Source organism: Lipophrys pholis (assembly GCF_963383615.2).
Source record: "Lipophrys pholis genome assembly, chromosome: 8".
In the NCBI taxonomy this organism is placed as follows: Eukaryota; Metazoa; Chordata; class Actinopteri; order Blenniiformes; family Blenniidae; genus Lipophrys; species Lipophrys pholis.
Genome location: NC_137630.1, coordinates 31,566,373 through 31,590,815, shown reverse-complemented (window position 1 = coordinate 31,590,815; position 24,443 = coordinate 31,566,373). Strand labels below are relative to the sequence as shown.

Here is a 24,443-nt window from a genome sequence, read left to right as displayed (position 1 = left end):
GCGGCTTGTAGTAATGACCAGAATTGACATCAGCTGGAGGAGAAAAGGAGGCACAACTTGATTTGGACACGAAGAAGAAATCAAGTTGGAGCTTGTGTTAGTATGTTTACAATGTTCTGTTACTGGAGGTAACACTGTTTGAAATGGACTGACTTCTTCTTTCTTTGGTTTTTTTTTTAGAAATGTTGAGGGATTTGTATCTTTTTGGAAACACTGTGTGATTTTAACCACCTTCACTTTCACTGTGTGGTATAATGAGTGTTTTTGGGTTTACTGCACTTGGCAGTGGACTAAATGATCCTTCAGTGTCTGGAAAGTAAATGGAAGCAGCTGATCTGATCTCGGTCAGACTCTGAACTTCCCACTGAGAAAGTGCTCTGAGTTATTGTGATGCACTTTGGGATAATTTAGATTAATTTATCTCCACAGTGTTAGCCTAGCCTATGCAGTTTGCAATGTCTGAATAACTGCACGCGTGTAAGTGAAGCTCATTAATAATATCAACTTCACAGTCATCATTTCATCTCTGTGTTGGTTTGTATGGCTGAACACAAATTTGTCTGACCTCTGCATTATCACTTCTAATACCAAAGTGGGAATTTGTCCATCCTCCTGAATGAATGAGTGATATATATATATATATATATATATGTGTGTGTGTGTGTGTGTGTGTGTGTGTGTAAACGCCCTTCCTCTGCCTCTCTGGTAGCTGGAGAAGGAGGAAAACAGGAATTTGTGAGTGACATCGAGAGCACATTTAATGGTAAATATTGAGGTTTATCATGCTGAACAACCGTGTCTTTTTCCTTGGGTTTAACCTCAGTGTGATCAGTTTATGTCTGAAAGAGTGGGGAAACATGCAGTGTTTAATTTCATAGCTTTCTATGGTTTTGTGTGCTCACGTTTTGTCTGACAGACCTATGAATGAAATAAAACTGCTTTTGGTCATTGAAAAGAGCAGATTTCTGTTTATTTTTTGTCGGCCACATGCATACGTTTAGTTAACTTTCTTTTCTGTCGCACTTTAAAAAGCTGAAACAAACTGCTGGACAGATTAAACAGAAAACATTTAGACAGAAAAGCAGGTATCCTCATTAGAAAATAGTAGAAACCATTCATAGAGACAGACATATATATCTCTATCAGAATGATATAAACATAAATCTATGTTTTTAAAACGTCTTCCTCTTATTATTCTTTTCTTTTCTTTACATCATCATCATCATCATCATCATCATCATCATCATCATTATCATTATTATTATTATTATTATTATTACTTATAACAATATGTGTGTTTATTTCTATCTGTTTATTCTGAGTTGGTCTGGTGTCGTCATTTGACGACACCGGAAGACGACTTTCAGAAATCGTGTGCGCGTAAATGAAGGTAACTCACTTCCTGTCTGGAGTCCTTATCTTCATAACAAAAGTGAGAGAAGAAGCACTGAAAACAATTAAGTCGTTGCTCGAGATTTTTTATTATATTCATGTGAGTTTTTTCACATGTACCGTGATGTTCTGTCCTGTTTTTTCTTTCTTTTCTTTTCCACTGGAACACAAACACAATAGGGTCCTGCCCTCGGAGCTTTATTGTGAAATCCTCTTCCGTTAGTGGTAGCCTTTAGAGGTGCGAGCTTTACGGAGCTCCTGCAGCTGAGCTGGCTTGTTTCAGAGCTCGGTACTTGGCTGTCGACGTCTTTTCTCCGAGAAGGAGCCTCGTACTGACGGGAGCGCAGAGCCTGCTGACCCCGTTTCACCCAGGAGGACTTTAACTCGGAGTTTTATACCGCAGGAGCAGTTTGAGAGCGACGCCATGGACCCCGCTAGTCAAGGTAACTGTTAGCTTAGCCCAGCTAGCCTGTAGCTTAGCTGTAAACAGTTTGCTGGACGGACACACACGGTTTTAATTGACCGAAGAGCAGCGAGTGTGTGTCGGTCTGTGTGTTTCTGTGTGTGTTTATTCTTGGAAGAGGTTTGAAAACGTTTTGAACAGCTGGTCCGTTGAGATCCGGAGGCCCGCTGCTAAATGACAGTGACAGCAGTGGATCGAGTTTCTGACGTTTCAGCCTCACAACTCTGCTCCAGTCTCTCCACACTCACACCATTCACCCAGAAAACAACCGCAGACACACCTTTAACCAGATAGTACAACCTCAGCCCGGGGTCCGCCAACCAAACTACCGAATCCTGCTGGAAACCCGACACAAACAAGTTCTCCCGTGATATTGATCAAGACGTACACTCGTCCCCCCGGTCGAACAGACCAGTTGATAAGATTTACACTCAGGTTTCATGCTTCATTTTGAAGTATTCCTGCACCTGTCGCCATAAAGCTATCTAAATATTAAGTTTAAAACAATATTCGCTGTTGACGGCACTAAAAATCTGCTGTGACATCGCCCACATCAGTAAATATCTTGTCTCTTGTTGGCCCTTTGTTTCAGCCGGATTGGAATATTGTTCTGTTGTCTCATGTTTTCTTTGCTTACTTGGTGGATGAAACTACCTTGTCTCAGGTGAGCCTTTTGCTGGAGCCAGATTGAAACAGACAGAACAGATTTCTTTACCCAATATTTGCCTTTGTCATCTTCTGTTTCATAGAAACTAAATATGCAAAGATTCATTAAATGTTTTTAATTTAAAAAGTAAAAAAAACTACACAGAGAATTTGTTTTGTGAATGAATGTTGATATAAACCTGAAAATGTGTTAATGTCCTGGCCCTGCTGAACTGTGAGGTACTGTAATATTGTAAATATTACTGCAGCTTCTATGTGTACCCCCCCCCCCCCTTATTGTCCTTCTATGTGTGTACATATACATATTTATTTATCTAATTATCTACTTGTATATACATAGTTTACGCTGTCTAACTATTTTTGTACATTGTAAATCTGCTAATCATTTCTTAGTAAGAACTGTAAACATATTAGCTACAAGGTTTAAATAATTATAATGTTCAGTGGTGATTTTAAGTGAAGTAAATAATTCTAATTCATAAGCCTGAGTAAAACTAAGTCTTTTGGATTTAACTAACTTGTGTACCTATTTTTGCTCCATTTGTCTTAAGAAGTGAATAAAAAAAAAAAAAAGGCCCCAGATGAGATTTTTAAAATAAGCAGATGTTTCCATCCTTTGGTCTGAGACCCTGTCGGGGGTTTCCCAGCAGGATTAACCTGTTCAGAGGCTAACAACAGACCCGCATCTCAAAAAAACCTAGAATAAGTCACTTTATTAACTCTTAAACTGAACTGGAAAATCTGTATTTTTCTTTTTCTTTAGGAAACAACACAGTTCTGAATCTAGAAGTAGGGTTAGGGTTGCTCCCGTCATCTCAACCAGATTACAAATGAAGTCCTGAAAGCTGAAACTCTAGCATCATACATTTCTTTATCTTTTTGCAAGCCATCAACAAAGACTCAAGTAATTTGCAAATATTTGATATTTCACCCTTTGGATCAAAACCTTTGAGTTCTCTTGTCAAATATCACAAATATGAAATCCAACAACGACCTGGAAACACATTGTCATAGAAAAGATTTTTCTGGCATTTTTCCCAGTTTGGCAGTTAAAGTGTCCGCTGAGTTAAACCACTGATCTTAATGAGCAGTTTTACTAGTTTATAGCTTCACTAGCTGTATGATTTGATTAAAATGTGCAGAATTAGTCTAATTTTAAGGGTTTGCTAATTATTTTTGTCACAATGACATCAGGAATGATTTAGTCCCGTATCGGTTTCAGTGTCTTCAGGTCATTACGGCTGCAGACTCTGGGATGTTTATCCACTGAGACTTATCGGGTCGTCTCTTGTGTGTAATCGTGACGAGCACTAATAGGTTCTGTCATGATGCATCCGCCCTCCTGTGCTTCAGGATGAGTGCTCCTCCCATCAGTTCAGCGTCTGGAAGTCAAACTGGAAGGAAGCAGCGATGTATGAAACCTGAAACGGGGGTTTTGGCTAAACCTGATGTGTTCCTCACATGAATCTGATATCTAACTTTTGTCTTTTTTGCAGGTTTGTTTTTTATCTGTTTGCTCTCACTCCACATACAGCCGTATAACGGTTTTGGGCACCGTTGAGTGTAACAATAATAACTAGGAGAAAAGAAAACGACGACAGCGTCTCTAACTCATCATTTATTTAAAATTATTCACAGGTCAACAGTGAACAAGTCTCTTTACACGTGCTCCCTCGAGCCTCAGGGCTTTAAAAAAACTTTCTGAGTAAATAGAATTTACATATGTTGACACTTTTATATTTTTCTTTTTTTTTTTCCTCAAAGTAAAGTTACCTGTGCTCTTTCTGGAAACGGTTTCTGTTTGATTTTTCGAATAAAAATTGGTAGTCTTGTATGTTGTTTGGGTGAAAATGATGTCTTTTTACACTGCATCAGCAAAAAACTAGTTTTCATCTTGGGTCACTTGTTAGTGCGTTTGTTTTTGTACTGAAAGCACACACACACACACACACACACACACACACACGCAGCAGAGAACAATGAGCACTAAACATGAACACTGGGAGAACATGGACATTCTAGTGGACAGACCACCAAGTTGGATCGTTATTACGGTGACTGTCAAAATAAAACCACCAAGTTGGATCCTTATTACAGTGACTGTCAAAATCAAAGTACCAAGTCCAAGGAGAATAAGGAGTGTGACCACCGAGGAAACGTTATTCTGATTGTCTCTACTGAGCATGTGCAGAACTACTAGTTACTACGACCGCAGCTGATCGATAACCAGCTCGTCATTCGTTGGTATTTTCTGTAGCCTGATCAATATTGACAGGCGACTATCTTGTCTCTTGTTGGTCGTTTCTGGGGCTTCAGCACCAGAACAGCAGCTGCCATTTACTGTACATTTTGTGTCAGCATTCTGAAGAATTGCTGTGTGCATGTAAGCTTGGAAAGAAGCCAGAGTTGAAGGCAGCAGTCAGGTTGGTGGTTGTGTTTGTTTTTTTTTTAACTGCAGAGGTGTGGTTGTGAGACATACTGTACACGCAGACGAGCTGGGCTGTGACGACACAAGCTAGATGAAGCAGGTTCGCCGTCCCGGCTGCTTTTCTTATTTGTCATCCTCACTGACTTGTTGTCAAAATGTTTGGGTTACTGTATTTTAAGACTTTCTCAAAACAGTTGTGCCACTGCAGAAACCTTCAGAAAGACGAACACGGTGCAGCTTCACATTTTAGTGTTGAATTATAATTTAGCTTTGCTGCACCAAAACTCTTTAGCATGTAGCATGTAGCACGGGTCGGAATAAAATCCTCCTGGATCCTCTGAGCAGTTAAACTACTGAGCGACATCAGGCTAATTCTGCTGCTGATGAAGTTGCTGATGTTGTATGAAGCATCTTCCTCCTCCTCTTGATATTTTGACTGAAGATAATTTACAGTCTTACTTTTATAAAGAATCTCCAACCATACGTCGCTCGTCCTCTCGTCTTCCTGATACTAACTTTGCTGATGGATGGCGTCTTGTAATACTCGCAGAGTTGTATTGAGGATCTGTTGGAGGAAGGACCAGAGTACTTGTCAACGTATTGGCCACACAATCATACCCATGAGGCTTTCTGGTTTGATACTCGCTAAAACAGGCTGTTGGGAACAGTTGGAGCTTGTAAAACCAAGATTAACACAAAAGTTCAACAAGTGTTTAGAAACTGGTGTTTTTCCACATTTTCCTTTCACTTCGTTCCCTTGCTGGTGTTTTGTTGTTTAGTTTTTGTTTGCCGCTCCCAATCTTCACTGAATCTATGTAACGTCTCGGTGGGGCAGACATGTGTCCACTCCAGCCGGCTCTACGATCGATGGGGTTGGGAAAACACAACCTTAAGTGTTGGATAATACTAATCTTGGTCTTTTGCAATCTGTGTTTTTTTTTTGCCTTGTTTAGTCTGAAGACTTGTGCAAACAAATTCTTCTCAATCGGGGGATGAGTACACGTCAGTGTTGCACTCGGATCGTCTGTATGGATCAAATGGGATCAAAGTGTTGGCAGAATTTCTTTCTCGCTACACATATAAACCCTTGTGTTTTGCGTGTTGCTGCTTTTACTCGGTGTTTGTGGAATTTCCCGGCCTTTCCCTCCGTGTGTCCCGTCGTCTGTGGTGACGTCTCTGACTGTGACGAGAGGCTGCAGCTGCCAAACGCGGTGCGGCTGTCCTCAGGTTAATGATTCAAGACGCACCGCCGGCCCGACCAACAGACAGTTGCAGGTTTCAGTGGAGAAACAGACTTTGGATCGTATGAACTTCTCTGTGTTGTCGGGGATCGTCTCCGAAAGAGGAAACCGTGTGAGGAAGTCCTGATGGGGTTTCTGAGCTCAAGTCTTTCTTCTTCCATTTAATAAAAACAGCCCGTTCAGGTGGCGGATGGGTAAATATTAACACAAGAGGAGGATGTGAATGGAAACTGCAGACTTGTTACTCCGCTGACTCGTTTTCTCTCGGGTTGTTCTGCGCTCTAAATTTAGCTGCTGGTGTTGAAGTTCTCGTGTCTTGAGGCCACAACTTGAAGCAGTTTTCTTAGGAAATAAGAAGATATTGTGTTTTTTCTAGTTTTGTGACCGCACATGGCAACGTTTTCATGTGAAAATGCAAAACTTTTGTTTCGTTTTGAAAACGTCCTCCAAGATGGAACTGGAAACACTCTGACAGGCGAACATTACACTTTATGAAAACACTCCGGCCAACGTCTCCTGGTCGACAGCAGACATGCTGCTACAGCTACTGTACATCATGGTGGAGTTAAATATTTCCTCTGTGATAGCACTAGTAGCTGGACAACCAGAACAAAGTTTCCTCCGTGGTGTCACGACTCCCAGTCCATATTCTCTTGGACTTGGACTTTTATTTTGACAGTCACTGTAATAACAATCCAACTTGGTGGCCTGTCCACTAGAATGTCCGTGTCCTCCTGTTGGTAATGTTTAGAGCTCATTGTTTTCTGTGTGTGTGTGTGTGTGTGCTTTCCATACTAAAACTAACAGCACCAACTAGTGGCCCAACATGGAAACTACATCGTTTTCACTGTTTCTGCGCGTGAAAACGTGAAACTTTTCTGAAATGGCAAAAGCGATGCATTTTCACTTGAGACCTTGTCGTGACAACGTGGGCTAATTATACTTTAAACCGCTCCCAGTATCCATAATGTTTCAGAGATTCATGTCTAAAATACTCGCCTGTAAATTGTGCTTTCCCTTTTTCTAAATGAGTCAAATCGTCTTCTTTGAAATTTGTGTTTAGTCGACAGAAACTGAGTCTCCAGGAAAACCGGTAGTGAAAACTTTAGGCTCGCATATTTAACAATTATTTTCCCGCGAACACGTTGTTTTCTTATAGTTTTATTCTGCAACAACCGCTAATATCCTTTGTGTTGTGGCTTACTGTATGATTACTGATTAAAAAAAGAGAAATCCTGCTGCTTTGTACATTTTAATTGTGACTGGAAACGGTTATGATTAAATAATCCTCATACTGAGTAAACGTGTCCTTCATGAACTATTCATAGGTGAAATCAGGCAAACCTCCACTTCTTCATCTTCAGCTTGGTCACATTTGTGCTACTCTCTTAAGAACTTAAGAACTGCTGCTCTGGGTTATAAATTGACCTGGATGGTTCATATTGTAGCATGTACACGTCACACTTCCGTTTCAGAACAGACCAAAATAAGAATAAACCTTAGCAGAATAGGTAATCATTTAAAAAGTAGTTCATCAGAAGTGGGCGATTTCCTGATGATTGAAGCTGTAATTTCCTAATGTGCCAACATAAAGAACAGATTCTTGGGCTCACAGTGGATGTATTGTCCTTTTCAAGTGACTGTTTCTTCCTCCTTTTGTATGTGTCCATTATTTGTGGCCCATTTTGCCCAGAGTTCTTGTTTTCAGTGAATTGAGCGATCCGACTTCTCTCAGAGAGACAGATATTATGTTACGGCCACTTTTTCTCCCTGTTGGATATCGATATCTGTGAATCTCATTAACCGATATCAGCTCTTAACATGTCAGCTGGTGTAGGTTTGAATTTGATCAGTCATCCGTTTCCTCTCAATATTAACATTTTCTGCCCACCTCCTTCACACCCTGCTCCAGATATCAACCTGAACTCTCCCAACAAAGGTCTGGGAGTGGAGCACTCGGACAGCCTGTCCGACGTCCCAGTGGAGGGCGCCGAGGGCAACTCTGTCAACCCTCCCCCTCCGTGTCTGTCGGCAGAAGAAACTGAGGAGCTTCGCATTGAGCTCACGAAGGTAAAGCCCAAAATCTCCAGTGTCTTGAAAACTAGTACGAAGTACCGCAACTGTTTGCTTTTTTTTTTTTATATCAAAAAAAGTTAAATACTTGACTAGTTACTGAAGGTAAAACCATGTGTCTATAATTAGGATGTTTGAGGAGGAAGATGCTCTCTGATCCATTGGTGTTTCTTGTAAGACACAAGTATTAATCCAAGTGAAACCAGAGTAACTGTAACTTTGCTACTGATATCAGAATAGTAATGAACTAATAAGATGATGTGGAAACTTGTGGAGTCACTACAGAGTAAAATGGTCAAATTCATTGAATAAGTTAGAAAAGCAGCTGTGGTTTGGAGGCTTGAGGTCACCTTGGGTTTGAATGGCCCTTCAGAATAAAACCCTAAATGTGCTGAACTGTCGATACCTAAAGTGGAAAAGATGTTCAGTGGAGTCGTCAGCCTGAACCTGTGTGGATGTGCTTCAGGTGGAGGAGGAGATCAACACCCTGCGTCAGGTTCTGTCAGCCAAAGAGAGACACGCCAATGAGCTAAAGAGGAAAATGGGCGTCAGCCCGCTAAACGAACTCAAGCAGAACCTCACCAAGAGCTGGCAAGACGTTCAGACCTCCAACGCGTACGTATTGCTCACAACACTCCCTTCATTCACACCAAGGGACGACAGGAAATTCCTGAAGATGTGAAGTTTTAGTCTTCATCTCCTCTTCCAGACTATTTTTTCCTGCTCAGTAGGGGAAATATTTACAAATAGTAAAAAACTATTGTGGTGTATTGGTCTTTGAGCCTCAAATAGACATGAATATAACATTTCAGTACTTATTGGCGGGTGATGCTCTGCTAGGACACTCACACTACAGTAAGCTGTTGCTTTCTTTACTCATTACTAGTAAATAAAATATGGAGAGGCTCCAGGGTTACACCGAGCTGCTTTTAGCTGTAAGTTTAACTCGGGACGGCAACAAACCCTGAGAAATAAAATGTTAACTTTTATTAAAGGCACTATGAGATGCTTGTAAGTGGCTGCAGTATTAAGAGAGTAGCCGGAGAGCAGCACAGACCAAAACAGACAGTTTGAGTTGAATCTATCATCAGAGGAACATGAAGTCGACCCTAATGACTGTGGTGCAAACCACCAAATGAGTCTTTTATGACATTTTTTACATTTTTAAGTTATAGACCCGGGGTGTCGACACGCATTTTATGATGAAAACGTCTCAAAACCAAACGATTGTGACGGGGCCTGATGTTTGACAGCCCTGATCTAGACTGCGGTTTGAACTACAGTCAGAACTAGATGTGGCTGAAAAGCAATATTCCACATGGTTATAATAATATATCTGCATTGACAGCGCCACAAAACCAATACTGAAGTAGAAGTCATACTTTTGAAAGAATTAAACAATAGTTTCATCTGGTAAGACGAGATAAACCTGAATGAGTCCCAGAAGTGAGAGAGTGCGGCGAAGGCCGACGGCTCCAGTCGTTCTGTGATGGCAACACGTAACGACTCAGCCTGCGGGGACACATTCATCCATCCAAAGCCTTTTTTATCGTTTCTAATATACCAAATGGAGGAGTCTTTTAGCTGAGACAAAGGTGTGGAGAATTATAACAATCAGGTTTGAGAAGCTGATTTATTTAAACTCTTCTCCCATCGTGAGCGAACGCACGACGATCAGCAGTTGTTCTTGTAACTTTTCGAACAAATGTGGTACGTGGCGTTTCTGAATGTGAACTTAATTCTTGAACTTTTGACTCTCCAGACCTGTCAAACATGATCACACGGGATTAATGAGCGGCTGTGATTTTTCAGGGTTTCACCTGAATGCAGTCTGATGGTAACAGCATGTATTTACCCTCCTGGATTAACCCCGATGCTGCCGACGGGATTTGCAATGCAAACATGTCATCACCGTGACTCCTAGACTGTTTAGCATTTTTAGAAAATAGTAAAATCCATATATTATACATGCAGTCACGACAGTAACTTCTAGACTTCTTCACAGACGTGTTGTATTTGTTGATCTGTGATATTTGTGGTGGTGACTTAAGTTTGGAAACACTTTCAGAAGATGGATAAACCCACCTCATACCTGTGTCGCTTTGTTCTTCTGCATGATTTCAGTTAAAGCTGAGCACATTCTGCTTTCAGTATGAATCCTTGACATTCAGCTTGGCTCTGACTTTCCGATCACCAGCGCACCGTCCTTGATGAATCATTTCTAATTAGTGACGACCTGCTGACGCAGCCTCGTTCAGTAACTGGATTCTTCCCGTTTGGCAGCGCATAAGAAATAAAACCCTTCGTTTGGGGTTTAACTTAACCCCCCCACCCCACCCGATTAATGTGAACTGAAGTTGGTTTTCACCTTTGACAGTGAGGAAAAACCTGATTGGGGGGGGGGGGGGGGGGCACTGGCAGCGTGGCTTTCTCTCCAAACCGGGCCGAGCCCCTGCAGCCTAACACCCTGGTGTCTGTGTTTCTAGCTATGTGAGAGCCTCTGAGAAACTGGGCGAGTGGAATGAGAAAGTTGCCAGTTGGGATCTGTGAGTCCACGCTCTGTTTTGCTGCTCCTGCTCTGTTTGCTCTCTCACGCTCTCACTTCTGCTGGATGCCCGTCGCCTCGCCGCTCTCGCCTTCCAACCCTGTTTCAGAACGCCGACGCTCCGGCAGCGGCTGTTTGACTTTGTGTCTGGCAGCATGTCAAACACTTATCTCCACTTTGTTTACCTTTTGAGGAAGATGCTCTAAAATCTGGATGTTAGAGGAAGATGCTCTATAATCTGGATGTTAGAGGAAGGTGCTCTAAAATCTGGATCATGTTAGCGCTACTTAAACGGAAAGGTAAAAACTAACCGCTATTTGAGAATGCTAATGCTGATCACAGCTGCAGGCTGAGGTTACCTCCGGTCAGGAATCTTGTTTCTGTCAAGACGACTGAGCTTCTTCAGAATTGATGTGTGGAGATCAAGGCTTCAAGTCTGCTAATGCTGAAGAGAAAAGTGCTGCAGGGAGGATAAACCTCGGAGAGCTTTCATGTTAGTTGGGTGGACTGAGTTAGTTCTGTGTGTCAGGATGGAGAGAGCTGGCAGAACAAAAGTAAAGAACCCTCTGAAATTTACTGGACGTTACCTTTTTCCTAAGAGCGTAGTGAGATTGTTGTAAAATCCTCACTGTGGTATATTGTGCATGTGTTCCTCGTCTTTTAGAGAAAAACTTTGACTTGTGATTCTGCGTCAGCACTCGTGTTGCATATGTGGCTCCACTTGTCACACTGAAGTGGGATTGGGTGTTTTCTACCGCGTTACTTTACCTGAGTCTTCGTTTGTCCTCTGACTCGCCTTTTAGTGCAGAAGTGTCAGATCCTGGTCCTGGAGCGCCGTGTTTTTCCCGTCACCTACCCAAGTTGTACCATGTGAGATTGTTTGACTCCCGGTGACTGTGAAGACTCAAGACTTCAGTTCCAGAAGGTTAAAGATTGCACCCTGTGGTGTACAATAAGAATACTTTGGTCAGGTAGATTCTTTTTGTATATCTGAACCCTTTGGCTTCCTCTCTGAGGTCGGGTGTCCTGCCTTCCTCCAGAAGTGATGATACATTTCCTTCTCTCCACTTCCTCCTTCACATCAGCATTCATCCATTTAAAAAGAAAAAATCAGCTGCTTCCTTTCTGTGTTCGTCTATATGAACATTTTTGTTTGAATGCAGGTATTTTTGTGAAGCTTTGAGACGTTTTCCTCGTTGCCTCATACACAAATAATTATTTAAACAAAATAAATGACTCTGCAGGTTTACAGCAATTATGCTGAAACAGAGTAAAAACATCCGACAGTGTTTTTTCTGGCCGTTCCCCGCAGGCCGTTGCTTCCGCTGCTGTGATTTCTGAAGCTGAAGGAATTTTCCACGTGGCTGCTTCTGAAACAGAGAGGTCAGACAGCTAGTTAGCTTAGCGCTGCTAAAGCTGGAGCAGCAGGTGCATCGCCTTGATTTCTGTTTAGAAACTGGAACCTTTATGTTCCGTGTGATTGAGTTCAGATGAGGTTTTATTTTTTTTTGTTTGTTTGTTTTTTTTCTTTCACGTCACCACAGTCATCAAACACACTCATTTACTCACACGTGGCCTGCAGGCCAGCCGTGCCTGGCAACCAGACGAGCAGCTTACGCCCGCCGCTGCGGGAACGAGTGGGAGGAGAGGAATGTGGAAGAAAGAGCGAGAGATAGACGGGAGGGAGGGAGGAAGGAAGGAGGGGTGAGGAAGAGACACCGTTTTGCTTAGTCACACGGCACGTGATGTCCAGAGAGGAGGCGAGTGGGAGATTGTGGTGTAGAGCTGAGGTAAAGTGGGCTCTGACTTAAATGGGGCATGAATTATAAATTAGTTTCAGGCTTTTAAAAAAAACAACAAAAAAAAACCTTCTGAAGGTTTCCATGAAAGCTGGAGTGGGAGGAAAGAGGAAGCACTCAGCTGTCGAAAGCAATTTTCTCTGCAGTTTAAAGTGAATTATACGCACTAGAACAAAACAGATTTTCTTTTTTTTTGGGACAAAACTGCTAAATCCTACAACCTTTCCCACGTTTTTCTTCCCTGGCTTTTCCTTCTGCATTGTTCGGTTCCTTTTTCCCCGGATCAGCTGTTTTGAGTTGCATTCGCGTCCAAAAATAAATCCTAGACAAAGAAATGCACACAAACAACCAGATGTAAAAGACACAGGCGCCCCCTGTTTGTGTCAGAGTGAGTGTGTACTGTAGGGCCAGAGAAATCCAGCAGTGGTGCCGGTGTATGAGCAGCGCGCTGTAACAGAGCAGGCCTGTACACAGTCAATCGGCTGCATTGTGCTGATTGTAAACGTCGGTACACACAGACTCGCCTTGTATGGAGGAAAGTCATCTCCTGCGTCAGGGCAACAATCACAATATGTAGTTGGGGGGGAAAATAAGTACTTTATACATCAGCAATGTCATATTAAATTTTTTTGCCATTTAAGTATTTATTGGTGCATCTGTGTTTATTATCGACTAACAAATGTGAGCTCCTATTTTTCCCTCTTCTTCCTGGATTAAATCAAAGTTTTTATAGATTACATTTTTTTCCTACTTGTGTCTCATTTATACGACAAGTTTTTCCAAGTCAAAACTGGAAACTTTCATTGTATTTGTGGTGTTGGTGTGCAGGAGAACGATGCTCAGAGCCGCTGAAAACACAACTTTTATAAAGCGCTGCTACTGCAGATGCTCCTCACGACCTTAGGGTCCTACTGAGCATGTGCAGAAGAACTATTTACTATCAACAATGTTGGCCTCCAGGGTGTCATGACTCCCAGTTACGGACGTGGTTTTTCAAAACGTTGCCTTGTGAGCGTGAAAACGCAAAAAAAAAAACGTGGCATCATTTTGAAGAGCAAATCCGGATGATTAACTGTTTGTGTCGCATGGACACTTAATTCACCTTGCTAACGTGAGTCGCTGCACCTTCAGGGCGACTTGGATGGGATGACCTGTGTGTTTTTTTTTTTTTACAGAGACTAACTAAACTAACACATTTCAGTATGTTATGTGTTTGATTTTTAATTCACTGCAGGAAGTGGTTTGGTCTACAGGTGATCTCGAATATTCAAATATTCACATATTAATGCAAAAATAGAATTGTTATGGGTCTCATTCAGCTCCAGACATGTTTGTTTCTGTGCAGATGAAAAGGCCCAAACGGTTAGAAATGATTGTGAATGCAGTGTGCAGGAAGTGTGACTCTGTATTGTGAGTGTGTCTCTTCCCCTGTGTCATTATCCTGCTGTTGTGTCTTCAGATATCTGTCTGCCTCAGCCACTTTGGATGACATTACCCGCTCAGAAGCGTGAGTTGACCCCTTTCTCCTTTGTGTTCTTCTGTTTTTGTAGATGAGCTAAGGTTTCTTTAAGTGTTTCTTCCTTCCATCGTTCAGTGAGGTGGGAGTGTATTTCCCCGCTTGTCTTTTTTTAATGGTCTTCATGCTTCTTTTTTTTTTTTTTCTGCTGTTTTTCTTTTGCTCCTGTGATTGTGACGGTGCTGCAGTTGGTTGGGATGTTTGTGTTTTTTTTTTTTTAGGCGTTTAAAAGGGATCTTCTACTTTACTTTGGGGTGTCTGTGTGGCTGTTACGGTCTTCGTCTGAATATAACACAACCCTGCTTTCACAATCCAGTCATCTTAAAAACACGTAGAATAAAACCAATAACGGGGTGTAGACACGCTCTTAAGGGCTGCATTTATATTCAGCAATCGGACTGAAGAAGTGGGAATGAAGCAATGAATGTAAATGTACTGCACCTCTGATCTGAGGTGAACGTGACGGTCTGGCTGACTTCCTGCTCTGATGGAGCTTTATTGCTGTGAGCGAGTTTATTGAGGCACAGGAAAGGAAACAAGCCCTCTTAGCAAGGCCAATGCCAAACACCAGGAATGTTTTGAGTCCTACATGTATTACCTTCACCAACGAACCGAGGGGGAAGCCTTATGTCTGCGTTTGTTTATTGATTGGTTTGTTTATTGATCGGTTTGTATCTATCTGACCAACTTTTCGCAAAAACTATAAACTCGAATTGCATGAAATCTTCAGGGATGATCAGTCATCAAGGACTGATCCGTTAGATTTTGAGACGTTAACGGCTAAATGTTTCCGAATAAATCCAACAAAACTGCAAAAATGTTTCTCATTCGAGGAGCAATCACTAATCAGATTAGTGCAATCTGACATCTTGTTGATGCAGTTGAAGCTGGATACCTGAACACGTCATGTGATTGAGAAATAGCGAAAACAGTATTTCAGACCTTTTAGCAGGTTTAGAGAACTAACACTGCAGCATGAAATGATGTATATCACACAGAACGTCATTAAATATAAACAGACTTTTTCAAGATGCGTCCAACATTTGTTCTGTATAAAAGTTTTGCTGTGAATTTATTGGCCCTCATGACATGAATCAAGCTGATTCATGTTGGTGAGCACAGTCAAGTGTGCAGCCACACCAGTTTATCTACAAAAACTGTTTGTACATTCCTCTGAACCATCTCGGTGTGTGTGTGTGTGTGTGTGTGTGTGTGTTGGAGTGACTCAGCTTATCATGAGGTGTGTGTGTGTGTGTGCATACAGGAAGCTGGTGTGTTCACTCACTGATTGGTGTTCATGTGCATATTTCTGTATGTGATAAAAGATAAAGTAGCTTTTTAAACCTGAACAAACGTAGGAGGGCAAAGGTCAGTGTGAAACGGCAAAGCATGTTTACACGTGTTAGAGGGAGCTGGCCGGCGGGAATCTGGACCTCTTGATAGTGTTTGTCCTCGTTAGGATTTCAATACGTCGGTGCATGTGACATCTCAGGCTCTGTTCACACCGCCGGTCTTGATGCTTGATTCCCTTTTTTTTTTTTTTTTTCTCCTCCACGCGATCGTTTCAAACACCACCTGCCCTGTGAACGTGATCGGACTGTAAGTTTTCGGGCCTCAGAGCGCAGAAGACGACGTGAAGTCGCGCTATTTACGCGTGGCACGCCGGCCAGCACCAGCGTTGCCAGATGTGACTCACTGTTTCCAGCCAAAAAAACCTAAAACCCCCACACCTCAATACAAACCAGCCCGAATCGCAGGAATCATGTTGAAAGTGTTTATATGTGTAATAATAAACACTCCATGAACACATAAATAAATAAAGTTAAAAGGTGATGAGTTTGACTCCCCAACTGGGGGATTCTGCCATATCTGGCAACACAGGTCAGCGTGTGGATTCATTTTCTAGTGGTTGTGAAATACGAGCGACAGAATCTAGACAACATGACGAGGGAAAGGAGGAGGATGAGGAAAAAGGAGCACAGCTTTTATTCTGGCGGAGCTGCTTCCTCCTGCGCTTATCCGTGACGTCAGTGACGAAGCAGCCGCGTGTAGAAAAATATCAGAATTGGTTCCACATATGAACGAGGCCTGGATCTGGTGGGAAAACATCAGAACTGCAGTTTTCACACAGAAACAAAACGGGTTGGATTTGAGTCACTGAGAGTAAAACGTGTGAATTGGGTTTCTGCAGTGTGAAGGAGGCCTTGGTTGTTTTAGTTTTTTGTGATTTTGAGAGCATTTAGAGAAAAGTTGTCATTTATGAATTAATTAAGTTGTAATATACTTATTTATGTTCAAACAAGCTGAAAAAAAACTTCCCTAAATGTGTCTTCAGTGGTTTTTTATGACTTGTAATGTCCGAATTAGGACTTCCACCTCCGGAGAAAACTGGAATAAAACATTAAGTGTATTCAGGTATTTATTGATTTTAATAATCAGATCAATTTAGAAATGTAAATTGAATTAATTTCCATTAATTAGTGTCCCTGATTCATCGTGTTGACTTTTAATTATATATATATATATATATACCATTATATAAGATTGAGTACAAAAACCTTTCTTCCGTCTGGTGAGATATTTGACTCGATGGTTTAAAAACGCAGACGATGGACATCCTCCCAAGGAAGTGACGTCATTCTAAATAATTTCCCACCATGGCTTGTCTTTTCATTCTAATGACTTCATCCTGAGTAACGGGAACAGTAGGAGCATTGAGCTCTCCGTTTCATCAATTGCTTTATTGGGCGAAGCACCACGTTGTGCAGCCTCATTCATTCCTTCAGGTTTAATACAGATTTTATATAATGACCGTCATAAATCCATTTTGAAACGTCTGTTTGCCTCCTTGGTTTGGAACACATGACGAAAGATACTCAAGCCCACGGCGCATGTATGCTTTTTAAACCGGTCTGAGGACGTTGTAGCGAATCTGTCAAGTCGTGTTGATATTGTGCTCGAAACTGTTGATTATTTTCTTGTTGTTTTTGTTTTTGTTTAATCGAAGCAGATCTCGCTCTCAGAGGTAGGTGTTGATTCACAGAAATATTCTTTTAATCTGGGATTCATTTCTCTATTTCCAATGATTTTGATGATTTTCCTATAAAAGTTTTAAGTGATGGTTAAATATTAAGTGTCAACACTATTATTTATTAATCTGGGTGTTTTTCCCGTCATACCTTGAGTGAGTGCTCTCATCTGGAGCTGCTGGGGGGGGGGAAGCTGAGTCATGGCTGCCGTTAAGTGCTGATGGATTCTTCCCCCGGAGACGAGCTTCACAGAAATGAAGCGAGTCTGTTTTGACTCGGGAAGCTCTGGTGTTAAAGTCCAGTTGAGGGTGACCTCTGGAAATGTATGCTGGTACTTTTAAATGAGGCTTTTGGCTTTTCCTTCCTTGGTTGCTCTGGTCTTGATTCATCTGACTCGTCGGTGTTTTCTTTTTCTTTCTGAGGCGCTGCTCAACATTTTGGAGTATTTAACACCTTGTTTACTTTAAACTAACATCGTTTGATTTGCTTTTGGAGCATGTATTTGGTATAACGGTTCTATTTTTGTCTCTCTCCTTCCCTTCCATCTGCTTTTCTATTATTTTTCATTTATCCACCTACCACCATCTGCTCCTCCTCCTCTATTCTCTCTACCTCCTCTGGCTCCCTTCCCTCCTCCCTTTGTCTCTGCAGGTACAAGAAGACTCAGGAGACTCTTTCCCAGGCGGGACAGAAGACCACCGCGGCTCTCAGCACAGTGGGCACGGCCATCAGCAGGAAACTGGGCGACATGAGGTGCGGCGCAACAGAGCCAAAATGGCCGACACTGGCTGGGCTACGAGAACAAATGAGCAGAGCGGAGATGAAACACAACCAAACCCAAACTACTTTATATTCTCATGATCAGCTGATTTCCCGTGGTTCTGTATGGATAAAGTTTATTTATATAGCACCTTTCAGGGTACAAAACACTACAAGAGCTCTGAAAAGAAAAAGAAAGTTAAAATGCACCTCTGCTTGAGTGTCTCCACGGAGCTCCATAGTAATTCAGTTGACAATTTTAATTATGATCTTTATGGAGCACCGTTCATGGCCTGAAATGCAGCTCAGTTCTTTTTTCAGGAAAAAAACCCAAAAGACCTGCTACTCCGTGTTGTATTATATACTCTTAAAAGATCCCAGATCCTTCAGACTGTCGACTGACTTTATCTGTTTAATACGAGGAGGGAGCATTAGCAGATCTGGAATATACTGTGACAGCTTATAATAATAAATACTGGCTTAATTATTCAGCGTATTTAAAGATAAAAATCGCATAGTGCTTTTACAGAACTAAACGTAAAACATGCAACACTTGGACAAACTCATAATTAGAGTTTTGACAAAAACAATTCAAATAAAAAGGCAAGAAAAGGTTGAAAAATATCCCTTTAATAAGAGTGAAGGCAAATTAGGAGATTATTAGGATGCAGCAGCATGCAGTTTAGAATAATATGAAAAAATCTCAATCTCACCAAAGAAATAAGAATTATAGTGACTAATCTATGAGAAGTGAGTGAAAACCCAGTTTCCTGCTCCGCGGCTCATTTTGTCTTGTAGTTCTGAGTTAGTCTGGTTGTCCTCACCGTTGGGCTGCACTCTTCCAGCCTTAGAGCTTCAGACTCGTAGATTAACTCTCAATCCAACACACCAACATCAGGATCTGCTGCTTTCACCTTTCAAAGCTTCTCCCCAGCACAGTTTTATTCTCACAGCAGCTGATTTGAGTCGTGTTGTAAATCTGTTCTTCATTCGAGATGAAAAGAGGAGTTTCATTTCATCTCGACGACAAAAAGAACCTTAAAATCCAAATTGACCTTGTTTCAGTGCAAAGACACACAGACCTTTCTAATGGTGTTTTACTACGTGTGTGTGTGTGTGGTTGTGGTTGTTGGGTGGAGTTTCACTCCAGATAAACCTTATAGTCCTTTAGAACCTTCTCATCCGTCTGGATCCCCGTGTTGACTTTGTGTCCATTTACCGCCCATGTTTGCTCATCGTGTGTGTGTGTGTGTGTGTGTGTGTGTGTGTGTGTGTGTGTGTGTGTGTGTGTGTGTGTGTGTGTGTGTGTGTGTGTGTGTGTGTGTGTGTGTGTGTGTGTGTGTGTGTGTGTGTGTGTGTGTGTGTGTGTGTGTGTGTGTGTGTGTGTGTGTGTGTGTGTGTGTGTGTGTGTGTGTGTGTGTGTGTGTGTGTGTGTGTGTGTGTGTGTGTGTTCCCGTTGGTCGTGACGTTCCTCAAGCAGCTTTTATCATTTGCATGTTTGTTTTGTTCCTTGTAGAACTTTTATTGTGAAGGTTGTGACTCCACTCGTACGTTTACCATCACAGGAGAGGAAAATATTCAGACCGACGTCTCTTTACTAAAATCTGGTTGCTACTTCTCGTATCCATGACTTTAGGATTTGTGATGTAGGAGAACTGCCAGAGATTAAAATGAATTCTAATCAACAATCCTATGGAGGTCAAATTAAAATGAAAAAATAAATAAATTGAGGCGTAACACATTTGAAGTGAAATGTAAAAACGGTGGTTCTGGTTCTCAATGTGACACCGTATAAAGTTTTTTAAATCCAGAAGCAGATTTACTGAGACGCCGTCGCTCCAGGCTTTTCCTTTAGGAGAGGAAACTGAATGTTTGTTTGTTATATTAGTTCTAAAAATGTCCTTATTGATCAAATATCTGGAAACTCCACTTCCTCCTTCCCATCAGTTCATATTGAGCTGCATATTTTTATTTTTAGATTAACTTATTGCAATAATCAGAATGTGTTTAGATTTGTTTCATCGGTTTTTCAGCTAGAAAATAAAATGTTGACTAATAGATGAACCTGAAAAAAAATCTACTTTCTCGATCCATCTTTTCCCTCTGAGAGGATCAATGTGATGAAGATCGACGGTCTAAAGAGGCTGAATAGTGACTGAATATCTTCCTCCACTGCAAACGCAGAGCTTCACCTGAGTGTCGTCCTCCTCCCTTCCTGTTCTCACCTTAGTGCGCTGGCTCACCCGCTCTCTCTTCTGTTTCTTTGAATTGCTGCCTTGCTGCAGAGCTCTGCCTTTCTCTAACTCCTTTAGGTAAGGCCAACGTCGTAGCAGGGAGGCTCAGCGCTGCTAGTTTACTCTTTATTATTTGTTTTTTATTACAAATTATGATTTGCTTTAGAAAGAAAACTTCTAGCTTCTAATATTTATTGCCTCCGTTTATTTACTGATAGAATATCTTCCTCCTGTTGTTGTGCTAAGTGGGTTTTTTTTACCTTAAAGTTTTTTCCTCTTAGTGAACGACTCATTGTGTGAAAAAAAATTGTTGTTAAAAAAAAGAAAGTTTAACAGAGGTTTTCCTGGTACCAGTTTATAAAAGGACGTGAAGCCAGCTGCTGCAGATTACCGTAATTTTCTGGACTATAAGTCTCACCTGAGTGTTAAAGTACAAGTCAAGAAGAAGAGAAAACACAAGTTGCAATATTTTATTAGACATTTACTTTTCCACAAATACATGAAAACAGGCAACATATATGCACATAACAAGAGACGTTTTAGAAGTTTCTTAATTTGCAAAGCAGGGTGACGGCCGCAGGGCGAGCGCCGGCCGCAGGGCGAGCGCCGGCCGCAGGGCGAGCGCCGGCCGCAGGGCGAGCGCCGGCCGCAGGGCGAGCGCCGGCCGCAGGGTGGGCAAACCACGGCCGCAGAGCGCAGGGCGAGTGCCGGGCGCAGGGCGACGGGCGCAGGGCGGGCGACGGCGATAAGCGTTATCCCCAACATGAGCGGTAGCCGCAGCACCATAGCCGCATGTCACACAGCGACACAACCGTTCAGCTTTGCATCTTATTGTTTGGGGGAGATTTAACTTCTGTTGTCAAACGTTGTGACCATGGAGGTTTTTTGGTGGTTCTCTTCTCATACAGTGACATCTAGTGGTCATAGATGATATGACCGGTCCAGGTTGAGACTTCTAGTCTAGAAAACACGGTAACTAAAACCCCCCAGGAGTACTTAACCTGCTGGTGTGTGTGTGTGTGTGTGTGTGTGTGTGCGCGTCTCTGCTTGCATTGTAACTCTCTGTCTCCTTCCTTTAACGCTCGCAAAGTAGCAACTATTCCATTCGCCACTCGATAAGTATGCCGGCTATGAGGTAAAGTAACACAACTGCTCCTTCTCTAACACACACACACACACACACACACACACACACACACACACACACACACACACACACACGTCTGTGCTTCATATTCTGCCTTTTTGTTTCTCACTTTATTAAAATCCGATGCAGCTTTGCTGAACTTCACTTTGTATTTTGTCAAATGTGTCGTTTTCTCTTTGTTTGCCGGGTTCAGGTTCTTCACCTGTGTGTTTACCACCAACTACTAGTAGTAGTCTAGTAAAATATTTTCTAGTGCTAATTCTAACTGAGTAATCTATATAATGATAGAACAAGTACATCAAACAAGTAGAATTAAATGGAATTCTGTTTCCTCCTCTTAAATGTGATATTTCAGTTTTTTTTCTTTATAATTTTAAATGGATAAAACAATATAACTCCTTTCTGTCCCAGGTGGAGACGCACATACTTATTAACAAGTTCAATTAAATTAATTATATTATCTAAGAATATGAGATTTCTGAAATGCCTGATAGTTTCGATACGAGTGTAGAAAGACTGAAGTTTTTCTCACATTTAGAGTGAAAACCTGGATTTTCTCCTTTGTAACGTCACGTTTGTCATTCGTAGGAACTCTACAACCTTCAAGTCGTTCGAGGACCGAGTCGGGACGCTGAAGGTGAGGAGACGTTACATTTACCAGTTTAATATGGAAAACTACGAAATCCTCTTCAACAACTATTTTAAATGCTGCTGCAGTGCGACGTGTGTGGGCGGGGCTAGACCGACTTTCTTTTTAAAAATTTTAAGTTTAATTTTTCATCTCCTCCTCCTCCTCCTCCTCCTGTTCTCCTCCTCCTCCTCCTGTTCTCCTCCTCCTGTTCACCTCCTCCTCCTCCTCCTCCTGTTCTCCTCCTCCTCCTCCTCCTGTTCTCCTCCTCCTCCTCCTGTTCTCCTCCTCCTCCTCTTCCTCCTCCTCCTCCTGTTCACCTCCTCCTCCTGTTCTCCTCCTCCTCCTCCTCCTCTTCCTCCTCCTCCTCCTGTTCTCCTCCTGTTCTCCTCCTCCTCCTCCTGTTCTCCTCCTCCTCCTGGTCTGGTCGGTCCAGAAACCTTCAGTATTCTAAGTTTCTAGCTCCTCCTTGATTTTCCTCATTTGAATATTGGATCATAGGAGCTGCATTCAGAATCTGCTGTGTCTGTGTGAGCTGGACTGGCTCCGCCCACACATGCCCATCTTGGGAAGAGGAGGAAGTACTTCCTCTCGTGGTGCCATGTGCCAGAGCAGAGCTGCCTCATTGTGGGAGGAGTCAAAGGGAGGGCCTACCTTGACTGGGATTGGCTAAACCCCCGATGACACTATATAGGGTTTGATTTCTGATTTAAAATTTTCATCTCTCCTCCTCAGCATAAAGTCGTCGGACCACGAGGGAACGGAGAGGCCGCCGACTCCCCCACCGACACCACCCCCACTCACGAGAACCCGCCTTTCTGAGCCTCCTCTTCCTCTTCCTCCTCCTCCTCCTCCTCCTCCTGAGACTGTACTGTTACCACCTCAGCCACTCGCTCAGCAACTCCTTCCTCCTGCTAATCCACCATTTACCCCCCCCCCCCCCCCCCCACACTCCCACCGTTAACGCTGCAGGAAATCCCCTCCCTTACGACGGACGCCCTCAGATGGAAGCGGAGGTTCTGTCGTGGATCCTTCCTCTCCCACGTTAGCAGATGATCTGGAGGATTTAACCTCCTCCTCCTCCTCCTCTTCCTCTTTAGTTTACCGTCACCGTTCTCAGAGCCTCGTTCAGCCGCCGACTTGAGGACAAATTCTGCTTTTTGTCTCGCCCGTTGTGTCTCTGGTCTCTAGACGTCCAACCTTCAGCCTCTCTGGTTCTCTACCTCCCAGGATTGCGTCGCTTTATATTCTCGTTAGACGTCGTCATTTTGCTCGTTCGCATCGCCGCCACTCCTCCTCTGTTATCGGCCCAAAACTCCGCTTAAACTCAAAACGCTGGAAAAAAAAAAAATCTCCTGATCAATTTCAAGAGATTCATGATTCGACGTCGCGTCGTGTTTTTCTTGTTTTGGGTTGTTTTTTTTTGCTGAATTTGAGGGTTTGTAGTTCTGCTGCAGGTGGAGGAAGATTTTAACGCCCATGAGCAAAGTTTGTGGTCAAAACTGTCTTTCTCTTTGTTCCCGACTGTTTTCCTCTACGTCCCATGATGCACTGTGAGCACGCCATCGTCACGCCATATTAACCCCCAGCACTACTCCTCCTCCTCCTCCTCCTCCTCCTCCTCCTCTTCCTCTTCCTCCTCTTCCTCGCATGTTCACATCTCCACTGACGACCCAGAACACACCAGGTTGTAAAAAAAAAACTAACAAAAAAACCCTTAAACCATTTTGTATTATAAACTATTTTACACTGCTTTGCATAACGTTTTTACGTAACTTTTATCGATCTGTATAAATATATATGAGCAGATGCAGCGTCGGGTTGGGAGGAGTTTAGAAAAGAAAAGAGAAAGAAAGCAGGAGGCGGCGGCTGGAGATATGGGGGGGGGGGGGGGGGGGGGGGGGGGCAAACACTACAGGTGGGTTTCTCACACGCGTGACTTCCTCCTGTCGGCAGAGCTCCGGAGGAAGGGCGGAGCTCGGGAGGAAGGGCGGAGCTCCGGAGGAAGGGCGGAGTCAAACGGGGAAATTAGACTAACGTGAACGCCGCTTCCTCTTCGCCGTGCACGCCACCCGCTGAATGTCTCCGCTTCTCTATCGGCCGTTCTCACTTTAACCATTTCAGGCTGATTACTTCGACGTTTCTTTTTTTTTTTTTTTTTTAAAGAAAGTAACAGAAAGGAGAAGTGAAAGAAGTTCACATGTTTGGAATCTCGTAAAAGAAATTTAAATGTCCTAGAAAAAAAAAAAACTTTTTTTTTTTTCAAATTTTCCCCTCCAGCTTTCTCTTTCTTCAAAACTTCGATAAGTTTTGAATAAAGTGATAAATCTTTTCAAAGCTGAAGTGAAAGTGTGAAGAAAAACAGTTGGTCTGGTTCTTGCTTCATTATTTAGAGGAATAAAGTCCAACATGGCTCTCAGGCCGTTTCCACTTCGGCCCCAAAGTAACAGAAGAAAACCTGCGATTCCACGAAATGTGATCCTGATGATGTAGAACACACACACACACACACACACACACACA

General features: G+C 42.5%; 1 protein-coding gene across 3 annotated transcripts; it reads left to right on the top strand.

Moving 5' to 3' along the window:
* Window positions 1-1,626: 1,626 nt before the first annotated feature.
* Window positions 1,627-23,701, top strand: tpd52l2b (tpd52 like 2b). 3 transcript variants are annotated; one of them, XM_080468714.1, is made up of 8 exons: window positions 1,642-1,835; window positions 8,103-8,260; window positions 8,730-8,878; window positions 14,067-14,114; window positions 17,134-17,148; window positions 17,804-17,905; window positions 21,881-21,929; window positions 22,656-23,701. In XM_080468714.1, the coding sequence occupies exons 1-8, from the start codon at window positions 1,817-1,819 to the stop codon at window positions 22,740-22,742; spliced, it is 627 nt and encodes a 208-aa protein (XP_080324840.1). In that variant the 5' UTR covers window positions 1,642-1,816; the 3' UTR covers window positions 22,743-23,701. The 3 variants fall into 3 exon arrangements, with proteins under 3 accessions (XP_080324841.1, XP_080324842.1, XP_080324840.1); XM_080468715.1 differs by lacking the exon at window positions 17,134-17,148 and having other exon boundaries at window positions 1,627-1,835; XM_080468716.1 differs by lacking the exons at window positions 14,067-14,114; window positions 17,134-17,148 and having other exon boundaries at window positions 1,627-1,835.
* Window positions 23,702-24,443: the final 742 nt, after the last annotated feature.

What these genes read in the sequence shown, in the direction of transcription:
- tpd52l2b (XM_080468714.1), top strand. An exon ending in TTCGCATTGAGCTCACGAAG is followed by an intron (nt 8,261 to 8,729) that starts GTAAAGCCCAAA and finishes GATGTGCTTCAG; the next exon opens with GTGGAGGAGGAGATCAACAC. An exon ending in ACCGAGTCGGGACGCTGAAG is followed by an intron (nt 21,930 to 22,655) that starts GTGAGGAGACGT and finishes TCTCCTCCTCAG; the next exon opens with CATAAAGTCGTCGGACCACG.